Source organism: Erinaceus europaeus, chromosome 4 (genome assembly GCF_950295315.1).
Source record: "Erinaceus europaeus chromosome 4, mEriEur2.1, whole genome shotgun sequence".
Lineage (NCBI taxonomy): Eukaryota > Metazoa > Chordata > Mammalia > Eulipotyphla > Erinaceidae > Erinaceus > Erinaceus europaeus.
In genome coordinates this window covers 32,317,417-32,339,132 of record NC_080165.1, presented here as the reverse complement: position 1 = coordinate 32,339,132, position 21,716 = coordinate 32,317,417, and the positions used below count along the sequence as shown (strand labels likewise).

At 43.9% G+C, this 21,716-nt stretch overlaps 1 protein-coding gene across 3 annotated transcripts in view; it reads left to right on the top strand.

The window, feature by feature from the left end:
• GCNT2 (glucosaminyl (N-acetyl) transferase 2 (I blood group)) overlaps positions 1-21,716 on the top strand; it is a 77,830-nt gene that overhangs the window by 13,002 nt on the left and 43,112 nt on the right. The window contains exon 1 of one of the 3 annotated variants that reach the window (XM_060189173.1): positions 16,856-18,622. The exons of 1 other annotated variant lie outside the window; for it this stretch is intronic. In XM_060189173.1, coding sequence (XP_060045156.1) covers positions 17,698-18,622 — 925 coding nt within the window. In that variant the 5' untranslated portion in view covers positions 16,856-17,697. Of the gene's footprint in view, positions 1-16,855; positions 18,623-21,716 lie in introns of those variants that run through there. One more of the 3 variants, XM_007524263.3, reaches the window with a different exon arrangement.

The window sequence follows — 21,716 nt, the reverse complement described above, 5'->3', positions numbered from 1 at the left end:
ATATAATGGCCTAATGGACTGCAGCCAATAGCTGACTGCTCATTAAGAAGCTTTCTTGATCTTGTTTTTCTCAATGTACACTTTCCAGATCCTACATCTTTTTGTCACTCTAGTCTCTGCACTATAATTGTGTTTGTCAATATCATATGATCTGACCTGACCATAATCTCTTTGGGAGCTTTTGAAGTTTTTGGCAGTTCAACATAGCAGCAGCCATTGGAAGGAGAATGAATATATACTGAATTGAATCAAATGGGAAATAACTTCTTGGCATTGTTGTAGGGCTTCAATACTATGCGCTGACTTTTTCAGAGAGAGAGAGAGATGGGGATGGAGGTGGGGGTGAGGGTGGCAGGTGAGGAAACACCACAGTACTGATGCTTCCCTAAAGGCAGAAGGAAATAACACTTAACTTGCTCTGTTACCCAGTAAGCAGCAAAGCTTCACACCTTCCACCATACACACACTCATCCACACACACTTATACACACATTCACCCCCACTCACGTGTACTAATAGCCACTCATTCACACACTCACATGCCACACATCATGCACTCTTAGGACACACGTACATACACTCCCACATTCACATTCTCATGTCACCATCACACACACTGGAACATAAGCTACACACTACTGCTTACACAGACTCACACATCCTAGAATTTTATTTTTTATGATTATTTATTATTGGATACAGAGAGAAATTGAGAGTCAAGGAGGAGATAGAGAAGGAGAGAAACTGAGAGAAACCTTCAGCCCTGCTTCACCACTCGTGAAGCTCCCCCTCCCCCCCCCCCCGCAAGTGGGGACCAGGGGCTTGAACCAGGGTCCTTGTGCACTGTAATGTGTGCATTTAACCAGGTGCACCACCACCTGGTCCCCCTAATTTTTATTTTTCTGATTCTTTTTCGCCAGAGCACTGCTCAGCTCTGGCCTTTGGTCAGACCGGGAATTGAATTTGGGACTTCAGAGACGCAGGCATGAAAATCTTACCTAGCCCTCTATGCTATCACCCTGACTTATACCTAGCCTACTTCACTTTGCCATATCCTGGAAGGTCCACTTCAGTATCTTCCAGCATATCCCATCTTTCCAAGCATTTACTAAGGTCCTTTCTTCCACCAGGCTATCAGCAATGGGCCCATTCTCTCTGTTTTCATTTTTCCCAAATGCCTTCCTCTCACTATCCTCAGGTTCTTGGGCTCTCATGCTGTCAAGAGGCCAGTTAATTTCCAGACAAGGTTTTTCTATTAGGGACCTTCACATAGACACAGGGGAACCAGCTCATGGCAGCTGAACAACAGACAGCATGTGTGCTCAGATAGGGCTCCCCACTTTGAGTGCATACCTGGCTGTGGATAGGGTACATGGCCAGCAGAATCCTTTGTTGGGGGTGGTGAGTGATGCCCTGGTTCTAGGTCGGCTTGAAATATTGCCTAAGCATTTTGTCAGGCACATTCTGGGTGGAGGTTATGGCTCACGGCTGCCAATCAGGAGGATGCATACAAGTCACCAGGAGGGCTTCTGTACTGACTTCTCACAGGCAAGCCCTCAAGCTTAAAGGGAACTTGGTAGTCAGAGGATTCTTTGTCTTGACTCACAGGCAGGTAGCAGGCAGGAGTTCAAACCTTGTTTGTACTCTGTCTCATTCTCATCTTGGATGTATCTCAATGCCAAGTTCACTCTGGGCTGTGTCAGATTAAGCCAGATGTTTCAACCCCAGGTCACTGTCTGTGAGCTTACCAGGGACAGCACATGCACTAGACAGGATGGCGGAGCTACTCGCTACAGAGACCTTGCATTAAAGAGCAGAGTTGGACTTCCATAAGACCACTTGTTGTTAACTATCATCTGGCGAAGAAAATGACCCTGCTAAGAGTTAGGGTAACTTTGGCAAGTGTTGGAAGTGGGCAATCTGCACCCATGGCAGCAAGTACAACAATTGTTTCCCTCCCACCACCCTGTTTGTTTGTTTGTTTGTTTGTTTTAGTCCTCATTACATTTTCCAGTTCATCACATCTATTCTTTTTTTAAAAGTATTTTTAATATTTATTCATTCTCTTGTTGCCCTTGTTGTTTTATTGTTGTAGTTATTATTGTTGTTATTGATGTCGTCGTTGTTGGATAGGACAGAGAGAAATGGAGAGAGAGGGGAAGACAGAGAGGAGGAGAGAAAGATAGACACCTGCAGACCTGCTTCACCGCCTGTGAAGCGACTCCTCATAAGGTGGAGAGCCTGGGGCTCAAACCAGGATCCTTACTCTGGTCTGTATGCTTTGTGCCACGTGTGTTTAACCCACTGGACTACCACCCGACTCCCTCATCACATCTATTCTTATAACTACTTCAGCACAGGTTACCTGCATTTACCTGTTAGGACAAAGAATGATCTGAAGGCAAAGTTAACTGAGTAAAGAAAAAGTAGTAAAGAAAGTAGGTACCAACAGTTATTATTTTTTTTGAGGGTACCAATAGTTATTATTTTTTTGATTAATGGTTTACAGTCAACAGTAAAACACAGTAGTTTGTACATGTGTAGCATTTCTCAGTTTTCCACATAACAATCCAGCCCCCTCTAGGTCCTTCTCTGCCATCATGTTCCAGGCCCTGAACTCTCCCTACCCCCACCCCAGTGTCTTACTTTGGTGCAATACACCAACTCCAGTCCAACTTCTGCTTTGTGTTTTCCCTTCTGTTCTTTTTTTTTCAACTTCTGTCTATGAGTAAGATCCTCCCATATTCATCCTTCTCTTCCTGACTTATCTCACTTAACATGATTCCTTTAAGCTTCATCCAAGGTGAGGTGGACGTGAATTTATCATTTTTAATAGCTGAGTAGTATTCCATTGCATACCACAACTTACTGAGCCACTCATCTGTTGGACACCTGGGTTGTTTCCAGGCTTTGGCTATTACAAATTGTGCTGCTATGAATATAGATATACACAGATCTTTTCAGATGGATATGTTTGGTTCCTTAGGATATATCCCCAGGAAAGGAATTGCAAGGTAATGGGGTAGGTTCACTTCTAACCTTGGGAGAATTCTCCAGACTGCTTTCCACAGGGTTTGGACCAATTTACATTCCCATCAGCAGTGCAGGAGGTTCCTTTACCCCCACAACCTCTCCAGCATTTGTTGCTGCTACTTTTTCTGATGTATGGCAGTCTCACAGTAGTGATTTTTTTTTAATAGTTACACCTTCTACACAAACAGGGAAGATGCCAGCAAGAGAGCTGAGGCAGTTAGAGCATTTAACTTGCTAACATGAGGTTCTGAGTTGCATTGCATGTGCTAGAATGATGCTGATTCTCTCATTAATCTCTCTTTCTCATTAATACTTTTTAAATTAAAAAATTTATTTATTGCATAGGGACAGCCAGAAATCAAGAGGAAGCAGGTGATAGAGAGGGACAGAGACAGAGAGACATCTGCAGCTCTGCTTCACCGCTGGTGAAGCTGTCCTCTTGCAGGTGAGAACTGGGGGCTTGAACCTGGGTCCTTGGCACAGTAACATGTGTGCTCAACCAAGTGAGCCACCACCCGATCCCATTAATACATTTTTTTTTAATGAAGAGGTCATTTGATGTAGACCCCAGATCTGGGAAAGGGGATTGAGCCTGTCACTTAGGTATGAAAGTCTTTTTGTATAACCATTTACTATCTCTCCCCACACCCCCCTTTGCCCATTTTAAAAAATCAGCTTGTGGGGGCCGGATGGTAGTGTGTCGGGTAAAGCACATGTAGTGTGAAGCCTAAGGACTGGTACAAGGATCCCAGTTTAAGCCCCCGGCTCCCCACCTGCAGGAGGTCGCTTCACACGTGGTGAAGCAGGTCTACAGATGTCTGTCTTTCTCTCCCACTCTCTGTCTTTCCCTCTTCTCTTGGTTTCTCTGTCCTATCCAACAACAACAATAACAGCAACAAATACAACAATAACGGAAAAAAGATGGCCTCCAGGAGCAGTGGATTCTGAGTGCAGACACTGAACCCTGGCGATAACCCTGGGGGGGGGGGGAAATCAGATCATTGGTGTTTTTTTTTTTTTTTTTTTTTATGAAGGTGCTTTTTTTCTTTGATGCTGATTCTTTATTTACGTTTGCTTTTGTTGTTTGTGTTTTTTGGTGTCAGATACAAAAGATCATTGCCAAAGGTTAATATTAAGGAATTTACTGGGGCCAGGCAGTGGTGCACCGGCTTAGGTGCTCACATTAAAGTACTCAAGTACCCAGGTTCAATCCCCTGACCCCCACTTGCAGAGGGAAAGCTTCATGAGTGGTGAAGCAGGCTTGTAGGCATCTGTCTCTCTCCTCCCTATCTCCCGCTCACCTGTCAAATCCTCTCTGTCTTTATCCAATAATAAATAAACAAAATATTTTAATAATAAAAAAGGAATTTACCACCTGTGATTTTTTTTTCTAGTCCCCCCCCACCTCCACTTAAGTAGTTTATGGGGCTTCACTGCCCCAGGCCCATTTTTTCAATCAGAAGGATGGGGGATACCACAGCAGTAAAGCTTCCCCCCAGTGTAGGAGTCCTCCCACATGGTCTGCCTCACCAGTTCTCTGGCAGTTTCATGGATTCAGATCTCACAATCAAGTCCTAATTCACTTTGAGTTAATATTTGTGCAATGTCAGATAGTAGGCCTCTTTCATTCTCTGGTATGTGTCTGTCATGCCCCCCCCCCACCATTTATTGAAGAGACAGTCTTCAAAATATAGATTCATTTTATGATTTTTTTGTGAGGTGTCTTCAGAGAATGGATGGATAGAAACTGCTTGGTCAGATTTTTTGCTTCTGAACTCTGTCCATTCATGATATACAGGCCCCATAATCTTTCTCTTCAGCTCTGTTCAAAGGGTGAGAACTTAACTGGTGATTCAAGAATAAACTGGTGAACTAGGGCAGGGTAGATAGCATAACAGTTGTGCAAAGAGACTCATATTTGAGGTTCAATCGCTTTTACTGTCGTAAGCCAGAGCTAAGCAGTTTTCTTTTTTTTATTTTTTATTTTTTATTTAAGAAAGGATTAATTAACAAAACCATAGGGTAGGAGGGGTACAACACACAATTCCCACCGCCCAATCTCCATATCCCACCCCCTCCCCCGATAGCTTTCCCATTCTCTATCCCTCTGGGAGCATGGACCCAGGGTCATTGAGGGTTGCAGAAGGTAGAAGGTCTGGCTTCTGTAATTGCTTCCTCGCTGAACATGGGCGTTGACTGGTCGGTCCATACTCCCAGTCTGCCTCTCTCTTTCCCTAGTAGGATGGGTCTCTGGGGAAGCTGAGCTCCAGGACACATTGGTGGTGTCTTCAATCCAGGGAAGTCTGGCCGGCATCCTGATGACACCTGGAACCTGGTGACTGAAAAGAGAGTTAACATACAAAGCCAAACAAATTGTTGAGCAATCATGGACCCAAAGGCTAAGCAGTTTTCTAGCAAAAAAGAAAAAAAAAAAGTTAAAATGGTGAGCTTAACTATGACTTTAAAAAAAAAATTAGACATTTAAAAAATTCATTTAAAAAAATTTTTATATTATCTTTATTTGATAGAGACAGCCAGAAATCAAGAGGGAAGAGAGTGATAGAGAGCAAGAGAGACAAAGAGAGACACCTGCAGCCCTGCTTCACCACCCGTGAATCATTCCCCCTGCAGGTGGGGGCTCGAACCTGGGTCCTTGAGCACTGTGACATGTGCGCTCAACCAGGTGCACCACCACCCAGACCCCGTGTGTTAAACTATGTAAGCTGAAGAAGCTCTGCGGTTCTACTAGTGTTAGTTCCTCTTCTAGATATTGTCTCTTCAGCGAGTCCTTCCCTTACCACCAATTCTGGTACAATTCTTTTGTTACTGTCTTAGTTGAGGTGGAGGACTTCTGATTTCAGTTCCTTGGAGTTACAGAGGGAGGTTTCTCTTGCCCCCCAGTACTCCAGATGCTCTCCCATGTCACACCCCAGGCCTCTCTCCATATGCCTGGCCAGTTTCACCTAAGTCTGAGCTACCTGCTTCCATTCTACCTCCAGCCCTCTTTCTTTCTTTCTTTCTTTCTTTCTTTCTTTCTTTCTTTCTTTCTTTCTTTCTTTCTTCCTTCCTTCCTTCCTTCCTTCCTTCCTTCCTCTTTCTTTCTTTCTTTCTTTCTTTCTTCCTTTCTTCCTTCCTTCCTTCCTTCCTTCCTCTTTCTTTCTTTCTTTCTTTCTTCCTTTCTTCCTTCCTTCCTTCCTTCCTTCCTCTTTCTTTCTTTCTTTCTTTCTTTCTTTCTTTCTTTCTTTCTTCCTTCCTTCCTTCCTTCCTTCCTCTTTCTTTCTTTCTTTCTTCCTTTCTTCCTTCCTTCCTTCCTTCCTTCCTCTTTCTTTCTTTCTTTCTTTCTTTCTTTCTTTCTTCCTTCCTTCCTTCCTTCCTTCCTCTTTCTTTCTTTCTTTCTTTCTTTCTTTCTTCCTTCCTTCCTTCCTTCCTCTTTCTTTCTTTCTTTCTTTCTTCCTTTCTTCCTTCCTTCCTTCCTTCCTCTTTCTTTCTTTCTTTCTTTCTTTCTTTCTTTCTTTCTTTCTTTCTTTCTTTCTTTCTTTCTTTCTTTCTTTCTTTCTTTCTTTCCAGGCATTACCTTTTCACATTCAAGCATTCTCTGTACTTCTTCAATCTCATCAAAGCTCCCAGTGCAGTTTCCCTGCAAAAAAACAGCCTCCTCTTTTTTTTTTTTAAGCTTTGGGTTTTTTAAAAAAACAATTATTATCTTTATTTATTTATTGGATAGAAACAGCCAGATTGGAGGTCGGGCGGTGGCGCAGTGGGTTAAGCGCATGTGGGCAAAGCGCAAGGACCGGCGTAAGGATCCGGGTTAGAGCCCCCGGCTCCCCACCTGCAGGGGAGTCGCTTCACAGGCGGTGAAGCAGGTCTGCAGGTGTCTGTCTTTCTCTCCCCTTCTCTGTCTTCCCCTCCTCTCTCTGTTTCTCTCTGTCCTATCCAACAGCGAACAACATCAACAATGGCAATAATAATAACCACAACGAGGCTACAACAACAAGGGCAACAAAAGGGGGAAAAAATGACCTCCAGGAGCGGTGGATTCATGGTGCAGGCACCGAGCCCAGCAATAACCCTGGAGGGAAAAAAAAAAAAAAAAAAGAAACAGCCAGATATTGAGAGGGAAGGGGTGATAGAGAGGGAAAGAGATTGAGAGACACCTACAACAGTGCTTCACCACTCACAAAGCTTTCCTCCTGCAGATGGGGACCAGACACTCAAATACTGGTCCTTGCACATTGTGATATACGTGCTCAACCAGGTGCACCCACCCCCACCCCGGCCTGCCTCCTCTTTATTCTGTACAGAATCTAGAACAATCATGGCGTTTAGAGCTAGAAGGAGCGTTGAAGAGCATCTAGCTTCAATCCTTAAAGCTGTCCGAGTCTGGAAGTTGACAGTGCGCGAGTTCAAATGCCTGGCTGATTATATATGCTCTGTAAGATGAGCTCAGACTTTCTAGCTTTGTGGTTCATTCACTATAAACGTTAAGATTTCTATTCATAAGACCCTATGTTTTTCTTTTTCTTTTTAAATTTTTTTTAAAGATTTATTTTCCCTTTTGTTGCCTCCCTTTTTATTGTTGTTGTTGTAGTTATTGTTGTTACTGATGTCGTTGTTGGATAGGACAGAGAGAAATGGAGAGAGGAGGGGAAGACAGAGAGGGGGAGAGAAAGATAGACACCTGCAGACCGGCTTCACCACTTGTGAAGTGATTCCCCTGCTGGTGTGTGTGTGTGGGGGGGGTCTCGAACTGGGATCCTTGCGCTTTTCGCCACTTGCGCTTAACCTGCTGTGCTACTACCCGACTTCCAGACCCTATGTTTTTCTATTAACCAGCCCCTTTTTACACAAAGAAGATCTCTTGATTTCTATGTGTGGAGAGAGGGGCTGAGGCAGTTATAACGACGTTTCATTTGTTTCTCTCTGTGGCTCTACTGTTCCAGACTAAGTTCTTCCATCTATAAAGAGTCAGACAGAAAGGCAGAGAGGGAGAGAGGGACCGCAGCATGGAAGTTCCCTTCAATGCGGGGGTGGGGTGGGGTGGGGTCCAACTTGAATTGCACACATGGGAAAGCAGTGCACTATCCAGGCAAGCTATTTTGCCGCTCCTGAAGTGATGTTCCTTTTATTAAGCTAGTATCAGTCATTATCATGTTGTTTCCAACATTTTTATATCCACTAGGGGGTCATGTGTGCCATCTGCTGATTTAAGTACATTGTGTGTGTGTGTGTGTGCGCCTTCGGGGTTATTGCTGGGGCTGTGTGCCTGCATCACGAATCTACTGCTTCTGGAGGCCATTTTCCCCCATTTTGTTGCCCTTGTTGTTATTGTTGCCATTGATGTTGTTGGATAGAAATTGAGAGAGGAGGGGAAGACAGAGGGGGAGAGAATGATAGACACCTGCAGACCTGCTTCACCGCCTGTGAAGCGACCCCCCTGCAGGTGGGGAGCCGGGGGTTTAAACAGAGATCCTTACACTGGTCCTTGCGATTTGCGCTATGTGCCTTAACCTGTTGCATTAGCGCCCGACCCCCTTAAGTACATTCTTTCTAATTCCCTGTAAAGCCTCCACCCTAAGTTAACCATTGCCCTCAGTGGTTGGGGATATGTGGGAGAGGAGATAGGAGGGTCTTTATGCCTGTAGTTTGTGAACATTTTTAAATACTTTTGTTGGGGAAACATTGCTGTACAAGACAGTAGTTGTCATATGTGCATGGTTTCTTGCCATCACCCCCTTCCCCCCATCAGTGTCTATGCACCACACTCATCACCAACTGATATCTTCCCCTACCATCATCCTAGACATTTCCTTTAAATTTCTTGTTTTTGCTGAAATAGACTAGAATGAGTTTGAGTTTCACCCTGTACTTAGCTTTTCATCATTTCTGTATAAGTGTTTATTGTTTTTGTTTGTTTGTTTGTTCTGTTTTTTTCCTTCCTTTGGTGTAGGGGATTGAACCTGAGACTTGGGAGCCTCTGGCATGAGAGTCTCTTTGCATAACCATCATGTTATCTACCCCATGTAGCTTTTCTTCCTTTCTTTCTTTCTCTTTCTTTCTTTCTTTCTTTCTCTCTCTTTTTTTTTTCCCTCCAGGGTTATTCCTTGGGTGGAATGCCTGCACCATGAATCCACCGCTCCTGGAGGTCATTTTTCCCAATTTGTTGCCCTTGTTATTATTATTGCCATTGCTGTTGTTGTTGGATAGGACAGAGAGAAATCGAGAGAGGAAGGGAAGACAGAGAGGGGAGAGAAAGACATCTGCAGACCTGCTTCACCACCTGTGAAGCAACCTCTCTGCAGGAGAGGAGCCGGGGGCTTGAACCAGGATCCTTATGCTGGTCCTTGAGATTCACACCATGAGCATTTAACTAGGTGTCCTACTGCCTGACACCCCCCTACAACTTTTTTTGACACCAAGGTTATTGCTAGAGGTATCCACTGCTCCCCAAAACCATTTTTTCCTTTCTATTTTATTTGATAGGACAGAGAGAAATAGAGAGATTCTATGTCCTAGGCTACAATTCCAGCTTACCTTTCTAATTAATACCCAGCGCATGGCAGGCTTGAAATAATGATGCTTCACAGAATAGCACTCATCAGTAGCAAAAACACTGAACAACACAGGAAGGTATTGTGAAGGGAACTATCAGCTGTGAGGATCCCAAACCCTGATTGTGCAGAGGTGAACAGCAACTTCTCCATGGCTTTTTGAGGAAGAAGTGCAGAGTTTAAGATTGTCATCTAAAAAGGAAAAAAAAAAAAGAACTATGAATTAATTAATATATGACCACCTTCATCAGTGGGAGAACCAAACACAAAGATCTTTTTCAATTAAGTACAAATACCGGACTTACTTGGGAGGTAAATTTGTTCCAATTCAAATTTCTAAATAGAAAAAAAATCTTTAAAAATTTTTGTTTTAATTTATTATTATTATGATGATGATGATAATGATGATGATGTTGGTATTCTGCCCGAGTGAACTGTCTGAACTTGAGTAAATGATGGGTTTTGTGGGAATGAAGTGAGTCTGAATGTGGACTGAATAAGCTGGAGCAAGTCAAGATTTTAATGGGGCTATTACAGCTTAGAAGTTGGAGGGATGGAGCTTAGTGGAGCTTTGGTGAAAAGAGGGGTGGGGGGAATTGGAGGAAACCACTATCTGTTTATGACTTTTGTTTCTATTTGCTTGAAAATGGTCAGGAGATAAAAAAAAAAAAAAAACAGCATGTTGAAAATATAGATTGCTGGCCACAGCTACATTGTGATGTGTGGAAATACCATCCCCGTGCAACTGTTGTTCAATTATGGGTGTGGACAGGTTTGGAGAGTGAGGAGGTACCAGAAAACATCTAGGTTCAGACAGACTTTGGCTTGCAGGGGCCTCACCTGAGCTCATAATTAAAAAAAATAATAATAGTAGGAACAAAAGAACCATCCTATTTATGATGAGTCTATTTGCTTTTGTTTTTTGTTTTGGCTATTTTGGTTTTGTGTGGAACCAGAAACTAAACCTGACTTCTGGGAAGCATGCATTCTGCCAGTGAGCCCTCTCCCCAGACCCATGAATTTGCCATTTGAAACGCTCAGAGTAGATATTTAGAAACATAAAAGTTAACATAGACAAATAGAAACTTTCTGCTCCCTGCACCTTTAACAGATTGTATAGCCAAAGATAGAAACTTTTCTGTTTGTGGTTTCTGTTTTTGCTTCTACTTGGGAACTAGAACTAAGTCTAGGCAATTGAGAGAGGAAGTTTGCTAGCCCAAGGAGGCTTTGGGTGAAGAAGGAAACCTGAGAGCCTGTGGTCTGGGGGGTGGTACAGAATCAAAAGGAGTCCACACAGAAGATTTCTCAGCTAGATTACTTTCCTCAGTTCCAAGGCACAGTGAGCCTAAGAAAGGCCGTCAGGGTAGCACAGAGCCAGGCTCTTCACTCTGTGAAGTCCCTGTCATCAGCCTTCCCTGGGGGCACCAGCAGCTGACTCTCTAGAGAGGTGACATAGTCATTTGTTGTTTGAAATAAAAGGCTCAGGAGGCTGTAATTGGGAACGAAAGGCAGTTTACCCTTGGTGGTGGTAGTGGTGGTGGTGGTGGTGGTGGTACGTGTGTGTAAGGTAGGGTAGTGAGCACATAGGTGCCCACTGTAGTGGTCTGCAAGGACATCCCCTTCCCCAATTTATTCTATTTATCCTGGGATCTTTAGGTGGCAGAATGACCCTGGAACATGACTTCCCTGGGAAGGTGGACAATGAATGGCTAGAGCCCCTATAAAGCTAAGTTTGGCAAAAAGAGAATGTGGTATGCCCTGAGATCCACTGGTTTCTTTTTCTGGGCAAGGTATTGTTCTAGGCTTTTTACACCTGAGTCAATTCTCATAAGCAGCTGTGAGATTAGTGTCATTTCTGGAGAAAGGAAATGAGGTATGTATCCTGCACTGAGCATTGACCCAGATGGGTATGTCGGAGCTTCACTGACCACAGGAAGAGCCACATACAATTCTCTCATTTCACATGACAATGTCTGGAAGACAAACATTATTAAGCTTCTCTGTGAGCTCCCAGGAGGATGAGCTCTGAGCACCTCTGCCTTCTTCAAAGACGAAATCTAGCACCTTACAGAAAGAAAGAAAAAGAATCAGTGATTACACAGACTCCAAGGTTGCACAATCTAGGCCCAGAGGAACAGGATCACAATCTAGGGCAGAGATCAGCAAACACCCTGCATTGAAATCCAACCTCATCCTGTGCTACCCACTAGCCAGGAATCGCTTCACATTTTTTTAATGGCTGAAAAAAAAATCAACAGAAGACTATTTGACAAGATGAAAACCCTATGGCAAAAGTATATTGGTGTCCACAAATAAAATGTAAGGTATTTAAGGTAGAGCTGAGAGATAGCATCAGTTACCAGGAGACAAGCAAGCAAAATATACCTGGCTATTCACAGAAAAAAAGAAGTTGACACTTGATAAGGGTATCTTGTTGCAAACACATTTGCCTGTGAGTCTCCTAGAAAGTGGAAAGCTTGCTTTTCTATGCACAAAATGTTTGGTTAGAAATGAGTTTGAGAGTCTGAGAGGCAGCTTAATTTTTATGCAAAAAACTTGCATGGCCTAGGGTCCCAGAAATCTGTTTCAGTCCACCATGTCACCAAATGTCAGAGCTGAGCAGGGCTCTAATTGAAAAAGTTAATTAAAAAAATAAAAAGCTCTGATTCTCATTCTCTTTTTCTCATAAATAAGTCTTTTTTTTGGGGGGGGCAGACCAGGAGGTGGTGCAGTAGCTAAATTGTTGGACTTCAGTTCAATCCTGGGTTTGATGCTGTGGCTCTCCCTCTTTTCATTTTATTTTTTTTTATTAGTGATTTACAAAATTATAAGCTAACAGGGGTACAACTCTGCACCATTCCCACCACCAGAGTTCTGGATTCCCAGTCCCTCCACTGGAAGCTACAGCAGTTCTGTCAAAGTTGCAGACATGGGTTAACTGTTATTTCTACAACTGTCTGTATTTGGATGTACTTGCCCATATACTCTGGTTACAGAGCTAGTTAGCTACCATTAGTAAATAAAAAGGATTATGAGAAATGTGGTTCAAAGATATCTTTTAAAATAGAATATGGACAATACAGGTTATTAACTCCTTTATATATTATCATCCTACTTGTTTTCAGAGACAACAAAGAAAAGGACTTAGGCTGGCCCAATGTTGGAATGATTTTAGACATCAGTCCATGAGGATACTGATGGGCAGTATATATGAGAGGTGTTGATGTGCCATGATAGCATGGTCACTGGGCTGCATAAGTGCAGGCACCTTCCCCTGTATCATCTCCTTTTGCTCTGCTTCTGGAGTTTTCTTGCTCCTTATCTCAATTAATCCCTTGGTCTCTTGCTGATGGTGAGATGCCCATACTTGCTGTCCCCTCTGCTAATGTGACTGTTATGGTTTAGGAAGAGTTAACATGATTGTGTCTAAATACAAAGAGGTAGTGGTAATACTTAGTACTAATAGTACTCCTTTTGAAATTGTCTGTGGGCAGGAGCTTTGATGTTTAAACTAGATGACCTGAGCTGCATGTGCATGGATACAGATTTCCAAAGTATGTTTACTATATCATAACAAACAGTTTGGGAACTTTTTAAATGCAACTCAGATGCTTTTCATTTCTCTTAAAATATCCTGAGATCTGGGTGGTGGTAGATTGCATAATCAATCCCCCCACCACCATAAGCCAGATCTGATCAGTGCTCTGGTTTAAAATATATATATCTCCAAAGAGCTTGTAGTACACACACACATACACACACACACACACACACACACACACACACAAACACACACACAGCTAGTCATGACTCTCTTTGCCTCCACCAATCTCATTTATTTCTTTGATTCATGTTTTTTTTTTCCGCCTCCAAGGTTATCACTGGGGCTTGGTGCCTGCACTATAAACCCACTGCTTCTGGAGGCTATTTTTCCCCCCTTTTGTTGCCCTTGTTGCTTATCATTGTTGTTATTATTGTTGTTGTTGTTATTGCTGTCGTTGTTGGATAGGACAGAGAGAAACTGAGAAAGGAGAGGAAGACAGAGAGGGGGAGAGAAAGACAGACACTTGCAGATCTGCTTCACTACTTGTGAAGTGACCCTCCTGCAGGTGGGGAACCAGGAACCCTGTGCGGGTCCTTGTGCTTCATGCCATGTGTGCTTAACCCACGGCGTTGCCCCCATTTTTTTTTCCTCACTACTCTACTGAAATCTGTTTACCATGTGGTACAGTCAGGTATGAGTGGTGTTTATCTGACTGAGAGGTGGCAGGCTTACCCACTCTGCATTTTGGGGCGCCTGGATCCAGCTCTTATTGCTGGGAGATCCTGCTTATTTCCTGTGTCTCTTCTGCCTGCAGGAGGCCCAGGTTTGGAGATTGCTGTGGAGAACACACTCCACCGTCAGTGGGAAGTAGAGTGGCGTGGCCTCGAGGGGAGGAGTCTTTAGCAGCATCTCCTCCTGGTAGCCTAGTAGTGGGCGCTTAGCTCACAGGAAGATAATGGGAAGGACATGACATGAAAGGGATGACTATTCCACTGTGTCTTCTGGAGCTCTGGAGAGCCTTGCCTGATGTTTGAACTCAGCTGGCCTTGTGTGCTCAGAGCATTTTCTGATGGTGAAGATCATTGCAGGCAAAGGCAAGGAAGGACTCAGGATTTGCGCTTGATGACAGTCTCAGTGTCACAGTCCAGGCAGAGTCAAAAGAGCAGAGATACATCTGGTGAGAGTTGGTGGCTCTTCTGGCCTAGTTATTTGCTGGAGGAAAATGCCTGTCAGTTGCCACAGATACCAGGCAAAATAATTTGCTACGATTGCCAGGGAACCAGCAACACAGTGATCTCAGGCTGTTCTTGGGACAGCTTGTGCGTGAGTTTTTCTGTTCTCTCTTTTTTGAGCGGATTGTGGCAGTGCTCTCTTGCCATCTGCAACCTGCTTCCACCAAGATCAGTAGATTTGCTTTTGCATTGGCATCCCATCAGAGTCCTTGCTGTGGATAAGTGGGACTAAGGCAAAGAGGGAGAAGAAACTCACCTGCCTACTAATACTTCTACTTGCCTCCTCTCCTTAATCCTCACCTCAAGTCTTTCAGGAAAGGGGAAGCAAGAATGGAAGGAAAGGACAGGTACCACAAAAACTGTTCACAGCTCACTGCACAGAGGAAATTCAACCAGATTTTCCCCCAGGAGAAGGGTTAGTAATGGGGAAGGAAGATAGTGACCTTATTGCTATTTTTTTTAACCACTACATGTTTGAATGAACATAAATTAAACCACCAAAAATCTTCAGAACAGAAATAAAAATATTGGTTTGTGGTCTGGGAGGTGGTGGCAGTGGATAAGGCATTGGACTCTCAAGCAAGGGGTCCCAAGTTCAATTCCCGACAGCACATGTTCCAGAGTAATGTCTAGTTCTTTCTCTCCTCCTGCCTTTTTTATTAATAAATGAATAAATCTTTAAAAATATATGTATTCGTTCATGGTCAGCTCTGGCTTTTTTTTTTTTTTAACCAGATAGAGTGAGACAGAGGTAGAGGGAAAAAAACCCCACAAGATTAGAACTTCCTTCAACATGTCGGGCAGGAGTTCAAACATGGATCAGACACATGGCAAACCAACATGCTATTCTAGTGAGCTGTTCTGCCAGTCCAACTCCACTCTGATTTATGGCAGTGCCAGGGATTAATTCTGGGACCTCTTGGACCTCAGGCACAAACATCCTGTGTTTCGATACCTTTAGTTATCTCTTAACTTTATTTATTTTATTTGATGGGACAGAGGGAAATTTTAGAGGGAAGAGGAAAACTGGAAGGAAAAGAGACAGACAGACACCTACAGACCTGCTTCACCACTTGTGAAGCTTTCCCCCTGCAAGTGGGGACCAGGGGCTTGAACCCAGATTCTTGTGCACTGTACTGTGTGCACTTAACCAGGTGCACCACCACCTGGCCCCTCTTCAGTTGTTTCTCCCCAAGCCTCAATATTTTTTTTCAAAAGAGAAATGGTAATTATTTCTACATTTTTCACTATACCAAATATCTACCAACAGAAGTCTGCATCTTCAGCTAGAATTACCTTTTTTAAATGTTCTTAGCCCTCTGAAAGGAGCAACACTGTTATTTTCTGTGTCACAAACAGCCTGAGCTTAGAGCGGTTGATCAGTTTTATTAAAGCCTAGCTATGACAGTATGGCCTGCCGCATCTCTGCTCAAGGACCTGTAGTAGTGGCCTAAATGATACTGGCTGCGCCTGGCAGCTGTGGAATTAATGTTTACCTTCAATCCAGTTGACTGATTTTGAAAATAATATTTTTGTTGGCTTTAGTTTCCTCCTCTATAAAATAGAGGGTGTGTCAAGTGACTCCTATGAGTCCTTTGGGTTAATCTTCAAATCAGTATCCCTGCATACTTACTCTCCATCCATCTTAATTTGCAACATGAAAGGGCAGGGAGACTGGGGGCCAGGAGGTGTTGCACCTGGTTAAGCACTCACACTACAGTGCACAAGGATCCAGGTTCAAGTCTCTGGTCCCCACCTGCAGGGGGAAAGCTTCACAGATGGTGAAACAGGCTGTCTCTCTCCCTCTCTGTCTCCCTCTCCCCTCTCGATTTCTCTCTGTCTCTAGCCAATAAAAATAAATAAATAAATAAGTAAATAAATAAATAAAAATAAAAGGACAGGGAGACTGAACATTCATTTTGCACAAAATATTGCCCTAACTGGGCAGCAGCTCCAGGCAGTACAGACAGGTAAAGAGCCTGCAGTCTGTGACTGGGGTAGAATGACAAGTGTCACCATAGGCCAACCACAGAGGTTGCCACAAGGGGTCTTTTTAGCAGATTGTTTCTACCCTACCCCCATCCCTCAGGTCAGTCCCATACTGCTGAGCACCCCATAGGGTCACCTGCCCCGAGGGAGCTGAGAGCCCCTGTAAAATGCAACCTGACCTGTCGGGCTTCCCTAGCTGGCTCCCAATCACACTGACTTTAGATAATTCCAGGAATTCGCAGCAGCCTGAAGCCTTTGTTCTTTTTCCAGAGAAAGGAAGTGGGAGAGGAGGCTGGGTTGAACCCTCAAATCTGATTGTGTCAGGTATGTAAAGAGACTGGGTGACTAGGCGGCACCACATATTGTGGATAATAACCATGCCAACCGTGCCAGTCACCTGAAGCTCTGTATGAAATGGGAACCAACTTCTTTCTATTCTCTGGGCACAATGACTATCGCCTTTCTCTCTGGCATGCAAGCAAACTAAGTTGTGTTGTCTCACTATATGACGTGGGTACACACCTGTTAATTGAAAGGTACCTTTAATCGCCTTTGGCCTTCATCCCTTGCCCCCAAGAGCGGAGTTATTTCTCTCTTCCTGTAACCTGCGCACATGTATGCTGTGGAACTCCATCAGAAATAATTAGATTTAATCCCACTCCACCTACCTCACCCTCGGATCTTTTACTACTGACAGTCCTCTACTTAGACAAATGCAAATGCATATATTTCTTTATCTGCGTCTGGCATTGCCCCGAGATAGAACACAATTAAAACGAAGTGACAGAGAAACCGGAAGAGGAATAAACTGGAGTGGCAGAAGTCCTAAGTGCTGCGACTTCCAAGGATTGTTAGGAGGTTACGGGGCTAAACCAGAGAAAGAATTGCTTATTCTGAAAGCCATGGGGAGAGCCGGTCTGGAGGGATGGGTGGAGGGGGTGGGGTAGGAGCGAGAACAGTGGCAGCCCAATGAAAGCCCCGTCATCCTTTCCGGACTGTAATTGGTGAGATCCACCACTTGCGTTTCGTATGCAAATAGGAGGCTGGGAGGGCCTTACGGGCAAGGGCCGCTCTCTGGCTTTGCTGTAGAGGGATCAACACCCCGCCCGAAGACCAGAAGGCCGGCGTAGAGAAGCATCGCTGGCAGGATGGACGAAACGCACAGGCAGAGTACACGGGAGGATTGAAGGGCTCAGGAACAGGAAACCCCTCTGAGAAGCTGTAGAAATTCAACGCTGGCCAGAGAAGTTCCATTCGCCTTCTCCATGCACGTGTAGCTTCAGGGACTGATAATTTCTCAATCCCTGGAGAGATTCTCTCCCTTGCCCGCCCATTGCAGAAAGTGAAAATTATGAACTTTTGGAGGTACTGCTTTCTTGCTTTCATCGTGTTTGGTGTGGTTCTTTTTTTGACGTTTTACAATAGCCAATTAAGCCTACCAAAAAGTTATGGGAAGCTAAACAGTTCCAGTGAAAAATATTTTAGAGAACATGCCTGTGATTACGCCTTAGAAGAGAAGACAGCCTTTGTATGGGGAGAGACATTGGCATCGCCTTTAAAAAGTGTCCCTTGCAAGGATTACCTGACCGAGAACCATTACATCACCAGCCCCTTATCACAGGAAGAGGCTGCCTTCCCCTTGGCTTATGTCATGGTCATCCATAAGGACTTTGGCACTTTTGAGAGACTCTTCAGAGCCGTCTATATGCCTCAAAATGTCTACTGTGTTCATGTGGATGAGAAGGCAACAGCTGATTTAAAGAAGTCGGTAAAGCACCTACTGAGCTGCTTTCAAAATGCTTTCCTTGCTTCTAAGCTAGAGTCAGTTGTGTACGCTGGCTTCTCCCGCCTGCAGGCTGACCTGAACTGCCTGAAGGACCTGGTGGCCTCAGAGGTGCCCTGGAGGTACGTCCTCAACACCTGCGGGCAGGACTTCCCTCTGAAGTCCAACAAGGAGATAGTACAGTATCTCAAAAGCTTCAAAGGGAAAAACATCACCCCAGGAGTGCTGCCTCCTGCTCATGCTGTCGGAAGGACAAAATATGTTCATCAGGAGCACAGAGGCAGGGATGGCTTCTTTGTGAAAAACATGAACGTGTTGAAACCCCCACCTCCACATCAGCTGACCATCTACTTTGGCACAGCCTATGTAGCCCTCACCAGAGAGTTTGTCAACTTTGTGCTCCATGACCAAAGAGCCATTGACCTCCTGTCTTGGTCTAAGGATACTTATAGTCCTGATGAGCATTTCTGGGTGACACTCAATAGGATTCCTGGTAAGTACCAATTATCATTTCTGTGTTTCTTGCCTATGGATGGACTTTGTTGGCATTCAGTAGAAGTAGAGAACTGACTCATTTGGAGTTATTTGGGGGAAAAGTTGTTTTGAATGTTTAGAAAATGATGTGTCAGTTGCTTTCTGAAGAACCAGCACTGCTAACTGTAACTATTACAAGTTAGTGATTTGAGAGCTCTGCTGAGCCTCAGAATTCTACACACCGCCTGTGAGTCTGTGGCCCACACTGCTGACATCTGACTCCATCTGTGAGCGAATGCTTTTCTTGGTCTCTGACAAGTTCCACTGTAAAGTCGTAGACTGATTTTTTTTTTTAATTTTTATTTATTTCCTTTTTGTTGCCCTTGTTTTTATTGTTGTAGTTATTATTGTTGTTATCGTCATTGCTGGATAGGACAGAGAGAAATGGAGAAAGGAGGGGAAGACAGAGAGGGAGAGAGAAATAGACACCTGCAGACCTGCTTCACCGCTTGTGAAGCGACTCCCCTGCAGGTGGGGAGCTGGGGGCCTGAACCCGTATCCTTCCTTCCAACCTTGAGCTTTGCGCCACGTGCGCTTAACCCACTGTGCTACCGCCGGACTCCTGTAGACAGATTTTAACAAGCATCAAAGAGCATCTGAGTTGAAGTTGGGAGTGCTTCTTTCAGAAGATGCTACACGGTGTTAAATGGTGCTTGGAGATCATGGGGTTTCTTTTGAATATTTGTATCCTCTTTGGATGATCACTTCAGTTGAAGGTCTCTCATCTAAGACTGAAGCAGAACACGGGTCCCAGCCAACTTGGTCCAGTAAATCTAGTTTGAGATTTTAGTACCTAGAAGAAATGGACAAGTTGGGTTGAAATATAGAGATGCAAATTTTGAAGTCACTGATTTTAATTAGAAACTCCAGTTAGCCATCTCTTGTTCCATATACTATGGAGTCCTTTCCACAGTTTACTTCCATTTTTATTAGGGTCTGAGTCTGTCAAGCCACCCAAGGCAGAAAGCAGCATCAAACTTCCCTTTGAGAAGTGGATTTCTTTCCACACTTCTGTTTCTCACATGTTGTCTGCAATCACATCACCAGACTGCTTTGTGGTGTCTGCTGCATCAGTGCAGAACTCCACCGTGTGTGGTGCCAGGCTGTTCCTACCATATCTCAAATGCCTCCATGGCCTTACCTGTAATCTCAGTGCTATGCCAGTAACTCAGCATTCCTTCAAGTTGCAGAATGAAGGTCAGAAACCTACTCAGAGGGCAAAGAGAGGACAGCATGCCTTCAGAGATAAGCTAGCTGGAGAACAAGATTTGTGGGAGAGCAGATAAACCACTGTCATCAGAGTAATTATTTTTATTACTGCTACAAATATTATAATTTACAAATGACTACTTTAACATGTGGAGATTTTCCTGCATGGTATCTACTGTTGTTTGTGTGTGTATAGTTTATATCAGATATTATATTTAGCATCATGTGTCTTAACTGTGAAAAACAGGCATGGTGATCCTTATGTGAACATGATTAAAAGAGTGAGAGAGAGAGAGAGAGAGAGAGAGAGAGGGATAGCCTACCCATCCCCACACAGCTTGCTCAGAGCAAAAGAGGTCCACTCCTTGACTGCAGCTTGTGCTGTTTCTCTTGCTCCTTGAAAAGAAAAACCTACATCTTTCCTCCTTCCTATATAAAGTAAATTCTATGTAGGATCCCAGAAATAAGCAAAGACAACATGGAGAAAATAGAAGTGAGATATGGAGTGTGTGGTATGCATGAGAGTGTGCACAGTGTGTGTACAGTGTGTGCATATTATAAGTGTATGGTGTGCACTTCTGTGTACATGTGCTCTGTGGAAATGTGTGTAAGTGTGTATGTGCATGTTGAAGCTTAGTCAGATCACAGCCTATGTCACAGGAGGTGTGCTTGCTGGGGCCAGCACCAAACACTCCTTAGATGTAACTTCTGCTCCCACTAAAACAGGCCGTACTCTGGTTTTTCCTCCTCTCGCCAGAGAAATATCAATGTGACCTACAGTTAAAATCTTCACAGAGGCTGGGGGTGAGACTTGAACCTAAATCACTGTTACAATAAGCAAAAAATAAAGTGACTTGAGGACTCTGTCTTCACACAGAATAGAACAGAGGCCTTCAAAAGAGGCAAATATTTTGACTTTTGTTTATAGCAATTAACAGATAATGACTGAGTCCTTTACTCTGTGTCCTGAGGGCACCTCTGTAAGAAGACAAACATGACTTGATGGAAATAAATCTTAGGATTTGAGTAGTTGAGTTTTGGTTTAGTACACTGGGTTACTTTTCACCTTTCCGAACCCTCAAAAATGTAAAATCTCCCCCTTAGCTATCTGGCACTATCACAAAAAATTTTTAAAAGTCATTTAAAAAACAATAGGTTGGGGGTCGGGGGGTGGCGCAGTGGGTTAAGCGCATGTGGCGCAGTGCATTGACCAGCGTAAGGATTCCAGTTCAAGCCCCCAGCTCCCCACCTGCAGGGGAGTCACTTCACAGGCGGTGAAGCAGGTCTGCAGGTGTCTATCTTTCTCTCCCCCTCTCTGTCTTCCCCTCCTCTCTCCATTTCTCTCTGTCCTATCCAACAATGAACAACATCAATGATAGCAATAATAATAACCACAACGAGGCTACAACAACAAGGGCAACAAAAAGGGGGAAAAATGGCCTCCAGGAGTGGTGGATTCATGGTGCAGGCACCGAGCCCAGCAATAACCCTGGAGGAAAAAAAAAAATAGGTTATCTCATCTATTATTATTATTGTCATTGTTGTTATTATTCATTTTGAGTGCCTGAATTATTCCACCATTCCTGGTGGTCTTTTTATTCTTTGATCGAGGATGAAAGTTGGACAATTAGAGAGAGAAGGGAGACAACTGCAGTAAAGCCTCACCACTAGTGAAGCTTCCCCCTGGCATCTGGGAAGCAGAGGCTTGAACCTGGGTCCTGACTCTTGGTAAGTTGTCCACTCTACCAGGTTAGCCACCACTGACCCCTTGACTTTTATTCAATCTCACCTTCTAGCAGTTACTGACAGCATTGCTTCCTTGCATATCCTTCCAAAGACATTTT